The sequence below is a fragment of the Zerene cesonia genome, chromosome 11 (assembly GCF_012273895.1).
Source record: "Zerene cesonia ecotype Mississippi chromosome 11, Zerene_cesonia_1.1, whole genome shotgun sequence".
NCBI lineage: Eukaryota > Metazoa > Arthropoda > Insecta > Lepidoptera > Pieridae > Zerene > Zerene cesonia.
The window spans coordinates 10,843,491-10,850,885 of NC_052112.1; the positions used below are offsets into that span (position 1 = coordinate 10,843,491).

Consider the following 7,395-nt stretch of genomic DNA (forward strand, 5'->3'; position numbering starts at 1 on the left):
AATTTTTTTTTAAATTATAATTGGTGGCAGACCGCCAACCATCCAAATGGTGCGGATGGAATTGGTTTTTACGGGGGATAGTCCGATGTTAGAACGGAGCGGATGGTAAGAGATTGAACAATTCCTCAGAGCAGTATATTCATTTATATAAACACACATTGAATTAGACGTAGAAGTACCAGGCGATGAGCGGTGCCACACGGAGTGTAAGTGCGTCCGTGGGCAGCGGCACATACCGTAAGTGTCGTGGTGCGGCGCGTGGTGCCAGGTCTGGTGCGGCGCGAAGTGTGCGGCGTACTGCTGCAGGCGCCCGTTGCCCACGTAGCCCAGCCCGTAGCCCTCGCCGCACTCGCCGCTGTACGAGCCGCCGCTGCCGCCGCCGAACATGACTGAGGCTGTACACTCTGCAGCCGCTCACTGGTGCATCGGAACTCGTGCTGCAACGAACAGTTCACCATTAGATTGCTACAATCTAGTTATATCTGGAGTTGTTGTCTTTCAGGTTCCGTGTTCCATCTTCGTTAAGATTTAAGCTACACCTAAGCGAATCGGATTGTGTTTTTTATTGTAAATAGAAATCTCCGATAATTATAGTAGTTTTTACGCCACTTAAATGTTTATAAACTGCAATGCACATGTATCTATACGCCTGAGAGCGCTCAACTCGCGCTGTGCTTTCATTTATCTGCTGTAATCACATAAATTATATGCTGTATTAAATTCAATAGGCAAATTATGATAACGTCGAAACAACGAGATAGAGTGGCGTGATGCTTATTCAATTAGAATTGGATTATAGCAACATATCGCGGCTGATAAGCGACCCGCCGATACGGCACGCGCAGAGAAAAATTCACTCGTAATTTAATTACCACTCGATAATAGCTCCTAATCACTCGCAATATGATATACCTAATAATAAATAAAGAGCATCCGATACGTTGGCCGGCTAGTTGTTACAGTGACTCACTTACCTAATGTCACTCTTTTGAAACAGCAAGTGTTTCGTATCGTCTCGGTATTGACAAATTCGATCGTTACATTTTTACCGGGAAACAAAACCGCAGTAGTGACGTCAGAGCGGCGCGCGCGCATATCGATATAGGGCTTTTGTTTATTCTTTAGAAATAAAGCGTAATTATTCAGTTATAGTACACAAAAAAATTACATACATATTATATCATTATAGATTACTATATATAATATATCATTATAGATTACTAGTTGCGCCCCGCGGTTTCTTATCCCATAGGAATATCGGGATAAAAAGTTGCCTATATGTTATTCAAGTTGTCCAGCTCAGCCAGCGTACCAAATGTTATTGCAATCGATTCAGCAGTTTTTGCGAGAAAGAGTAACAAAGACACACACACACATCCTTACAAACTTTCGCATTTATAATATTAGTGGGATTGATCTAAATATCTATTTCGACAATTCTTTTCGAAAAATTGCAAAATATAAGAAAAGGATCACATTACAGCGAACCACGTAATTTTGTGTGAATATTACTCTTAGATGAATGTTATTTATTTTTGTTAAGAGCTAGTATTCCTGATGTGAAGAAATTTATTGGTATTTAAAGAGAGCTCTATGAAAATACCTATACGTTTATTTCTGTATGCGTAACAGATAAATCAAAAATAAGCTGTAATAGACGTACAGTCACAACTCCGGCTCCAGTAAGTATTATTACGCCATTTGATTAATTACTAATATAGGTATTGTAAAGATACATAATATTTATATTTAGAATTTTTCGTTATTAAACTGTAATATACTGTTTTAAAATATCTGAACTTACAAGAACATAAAGCGAATGCCGATAAGTTATAAAATATTTAATTTTACAAGTTGCATACCTAAACAATAATATTTCATGTAACGATTGATGGCAATTCTCTTCCAATACGATTTATAGACAACAGTTATAATACACAATACAATCTGTATGCATTAGAATGTGTATATCATTAGCAGCCAGATGTGATAAGATTTTGTCAAAACGCAAGCCCACATGCGCTGCGGCCGCGGAACTAAAGGCTAACTCACAATGGTCGAGCGGGATCACCATTTGCCAAATAAAGATGATTTTTATTTTATTATTTATTATTTGCCACGCGGTATTTGCTAACATTAAGACATGTTAATCAAATCGATTTACCTCCATTTTGCCTCAATGCTTGCTTACATAATATATCAGTGTTACAAATTTTTATGATAAAAATTCAATATAATATCGGTACAATACCGAATACCGACTAACATAATACAACGAACAATGCAATATTTTCAAAAAAAAACAAAATTGAAATGTATCAAATGCAATGTTTTATAATTAATAAACTAGCTGACCCGGTAAACGTTATTCTGCCTAACACTTGTCATTTAGGGGTTTGATAAATAGATGGTGTCCTTTTCCCCGACCTACCTGACATGCATACAAAATTTCATGCAAATCGTTATAACCGTTTGGGAGGAGTATGGTACCTTGTGACACGAGAGATTATTATATATAGAGATGTAAGAGTGTTCACCCACGCCCACGTGTCCGCAAATCAACAACGACACATGTCGGTAAACTATCCAGCGCCGCATCCGTCATCATCGTGTTACATCATTACTCGGCGAAACCTCGACAAATGAACCCATTAGGCACGTTTTTATGTACCAAAATAGAATAAGAATTCAAAGGGTTATTTTATTGCGGTACTAATTAACTTTCGATGATCTTTTTATGTCATGTCGGAGCTTGGAAGTCCAAGCGATTCAAATATGATGCACAAAAAACAAATGTCATTTAGACGACCTTAAAATCGTTAAGTAAATAATGAATATAAATGCATAAAATATACATTGTTTTATTAAAAAGCCTGTGATAGCAATAAAATATTAACTCTCGAATAACCCGTAGCACGAAGTGCGAAATACACATACGCTTTATACGCTTAATTGCTTTTTAAACTTTTTCTAAAGGGCGTATAATTTTTTGTCTAACTGTCAGTACACAGCATGTGGCGGGGACGGAATTAGTCGCTATTAGCGCAGTCGCTAAAACGTCGCTTTACGATCGCAAAAAATGTAGCGATTGCGTCGCGATAAGCGCAGCTGACGCGGCGCGAGGCTGGAGCTGAAGGTGTGAGACCTTTACAAGCTTTAAGTATTTGCACATTTGCTATAATGCATTTTTCGACAAGTGTCTCTGGAAATATATTTCTTGGCCTTAAGTATCTCTTTCTTATTTAAGTTACGTGTTAGTAACGCCACCTAGTTACAAATATAAGAAAGTTTACCAACAAGCTATTATAAAATATATAAATACTAATAAACATAATTTGTTAATAATACACTTATTTATGGGCAATGGCGGCCGAAAAAATACCTACAACGTTAATCGCTCTATCTTTACCAGAGCGGTTTATGCAATGTTAACAGTCCACTGGCGCCACAGACGGGCCGCCGCATCGGCCGGGTCGCTACATGAAATGCATTTGAAATGTATACTTAGCCGATCTGGCAACATAAATCGAACAAAGAAGCCCGATTACATCTCATAACTCTAAACTGCCGCAGTCATGTCGGCTTGCGGCTACCCTTACGCAACACAAGGAGCTAAACATAGCGCATGGCGGCAGACACCCCGTGCCAATAATCATAAATCAGGACACCTGACGTCACAGCTCGCATTCCTGGGGGTCGCAGCATTCCTCGCCTCGCGCTGGACGTCACTCGGCGTGTCAACAGCGTCACGTGATACAGATTTATCGCAGCGAGGCGCCTAGCGGGCGCGGGCCATATGGTTCATTAGCTGATATTTCATTTTTTCAGAGATTCTAATACGCGATTTATTATTTTTATGATAAGAGGAGGAGGTGTGGAGCGAGGATATGATTATATTGTGATCATTTTCTAAAATAATAACAGAAAGCCAGGAAACATAACTAACTGTTAATCATATTACAAGAAAGAACAGGAGTCACATATAACACCTTTATTACTACTGAAAGTATTTCTATGATATGGTGTAGATTTATGACACTGAATAAGGTAGCTCGTATTCCAAATTTGGTAGGTACCTAGATTACCAATAGACGTGAAATACAGGACTAGAAATGGCTTTTCTACATGCATATAAGGTTTGCGGGTTTCATATACAAAAGAAACAGTTTTCTGCCCATATTATTATCATAAATAAATAACTACCTGTTGGCCCCGGCTTCGACGGTGGTACAAATATAGCCAAAATCTATCAGTGAAGTAAGTTTCAAATGGTGAAAGAATTTTTGAAATCGTTCCAGCAGTCTTTGTGTAAAAACATTACAAAATTACTTACATAGAAATCTTTCCTCTTTATAATAGTACGTATAGATAACAGGCCGGTATACCAACATTGTAATATTATAGTATCGAACAGAATCTAGTAATGTTTCTAATATAATATATCTAAATTATTGTGCGATGGCTCGCTATCTCTCCCAAATAAAACCGTATAATGTAACAGTATTGTGCGGCGAACATATGAACAGGCACTCTGTAGGTGTAGCGTAGTCTGAGCTAGGCGTCTAGATTTATGCAGTGCATTAGCGCGGCCGCCATGTTTACGATCATACACAAATTATTGTGCGTTTTCTGCTTTACGACGCCATTGTGTCCCGTTACAAACCTCATACAATTTAAGAGCGACCCATTCCACCAGCATGCTAATTCGAAAACGGCTTTATGGAAATATTTTGGTGGTCGGTTTTTACTACGCAGCTTTTATTGGCGCTGATCAGAGCATTAAGTAGAAAGATGATCGTTAAAATATTCAAATTCATTTTTTTACGAATGTTGCATCTTTGCTATCACCAAATATTGTCGAAACTCAAGATTTAAAATCTTATGAAACTCAAAATTCAGTTGAGATTATATTTGTTATTGGGTTTCATCGTTGTATTTCATTAACAAACAATCGTCTATAGCGTGTACATCTTAATTTTTGTTTAGTAAACAAAAACGCCGGTTCGAATTCTTCTTCATAATCGCATTTTAACTATTCTTGAATTTCTTTTTGAAAAAATTACTTACAAATTGCATTCAATGCTATACAACAGAAAGTTCATCTATATTAACAACATAACTCTGAAACAATCGACATATCAATTATAGACTACAAGGAATTCCTTGACCTCCCGTACTTTCGCTTGATAGAAAAAACAAAAAAAAAATATTTGTCATGAGTACTAGTATCATCGCTCAAAACGAAACGGCCAGCGCGGGCGGTGCGGGAGGCGCGGGCGGCTAGCTGGAACAAAAGACAGATGTAGCTAGATCGGCTAATGCGTCTGCGCACTGATGGATAGCGTGATAGCTCGCAGATACGTCACCGGCTGAGTGCCGCCGGCGCCGCTCTCAAGTGCCTCTCTCGCGGTTGCCGTAGGTCAGCCCGCAGAACATGCTACAACTTTAACCTTATTTCATTCTTCATGTTTTGTTGGACGCTGGCAATAGTAAACGTGGATACGGACTATTAGCAGATGTTATAGCCCATTGGAATAAAGTAGTAAAAGAATTCTAATCAGAGATAATGTTGACCTGTTTATAGAAACTCTCTCTATTACTGAACACTGTATTACACGTATTTACTTAACACTGTAAAGTCATGTCTATAAAGTTATATTTATGATCATTCTATCAATAAATTTACTATTGACCTGCTGTGGTATTTTTATAGCAAGTTATAGATATTATAACCATTGAATGTTACTAGCTACGTGTACCTAATTATTATATTCATTTGCGACTGCCATTCCACATACAGATAGCTACGAAAACTTTACCAAAAATAGAAGTTTAGTATCGAGCTCTGCATCGTCTTCTTACTTCAGAGCACTTGTGATCTCTTGACGTGTGACGTACCTGGTTCGTCCTATTATATACGTAAAAGAATGCGGTCAAGGACAACTGAAATATTATTTACTTTTGTTTTATAGTAGATTTTATTCCACATAACAACATAAATAATTAATTATTTCGTTTAGGTATGGAAAAGTTTGGCTCATTTATACTTTCTCATATAGTATTACATATTTTTATTTTGAAACGAGTTGGCATTTGGGATCATATTTATTAGGAAGGATCGTCATCACAAACAAGACAAAAATATTTGCATTATCATTATGAATATCAACATTGCAAAAAGAAACGTTACCTTCGTTTAAAGATACAAAAAAGAGGGTTTTCCACTTCGATCGTGTGATTTTATAGTTATAAGTTGTATATAATACTGCTGATCGTAAGATTAATTTCCTATAATATGCCCAAAGCAGCTATCCACCAAACTGGCACCAACGGAACTTGGCAGCCACGTTTCGAATTTAGCTTGAAAGCAGACACTATACCGAGATCTGTTTTTGATCGCGAGATATCGCTTTAAGTGCTTTTCTGTAGCCTAAAATAGTCTGACATTGGCCTAAAAATTACAATTACGCGTTTGTTAATTACGTGAAAATGTTCATTTGTTTTACAAATTCAAGTGCTATCGGCAATGGTGATAACCTTATTTTCGAATGTGCAATAAAATTTACGAGTACATACAAGGTTTACCTCGGGGCTGAAAGATAAAACGGTTGTTTATTCTTTTAATCAAGCGAATTATTCTTACACAAAATTGTATGAAGAAATTTCTAATACGCATTTCAAGTTTTTTTTTTGTAAAATACGTTCAACGGACCGACGTACCTACTTCTAATAACTAGATAACTATTATACATTTAGAAATTAAAAACTTTTCAACTTTTCAATTGGATGTTATGCAAACCTAGAATTTATAAACGCTATGTAGATGACACCTTCACTATACTCCCAACTGAACATATACCTGCATTTTTAGCACATCTTAACTCCATACATAATAACATCCAATTCACTATGGAGAATGAAACAAATAACCGTCTAGCCTTTCTTGACATTTTAATTATGAGGGGACAAAATGGCATGTTTAATCACACAGTGTATAGGAAAGCCACTCATACTGATAGGTACCTCAATGGTGAATCCCACCACCACCCCTGTCAACTCGCTTCTGTCGGTAAATCATTGTTTCAGAGAGCCCGCCACCTCTGTGATGCTGCCCACCTCAGCGGGGAACTGCAGCATGTCGAGCGAGTACTACGTGAAAACAAGCTGCAGAAGCCCCCACGGCATCACAGAAGTCGAATGAAGCCACACGCAGTTGAACGACAACCAGCCTACCTACCATATGTGAAGGGTGTTGCTGACAGAATTGGAAGAATCCTAAAATGAGCTTCAATCAAAACTATATACAAGCCGCACAAGAAAGTAATATTCCTTTACAAGAAGCAGGTGTGTACAAGTTAGACTGTGATTGTGGTCTCTCCTACATTGGCCAAACGA

General features: G+C 37.7%; 1 protein-coding gene across 2 annotated transcripts in view; it reads right to left on the reverse strand.

Moving 5' to 3' along the window:
* Positions 1–7,395, reverse strand: part of LOC119830002 (GATA-binding factor A-like) — a 43,154-nt gene that overhangs the window by 11,451 nt on the left and 24,308 nt on the right. For both annotated transcript variants that reach the window (XM_038352802.1, XM_038352801.1), the window contains exon 2: positions 237–437. In XM_038352802.1, coding sequence (XP_038208730.1) covers positions 237–387 — 151 coding nt within the window. In that variant the 5' untranslated portion in view covers positions 388–437. The remainder of the gene's footprint in view (positions 1–236; positions 438–7,395) is intronic.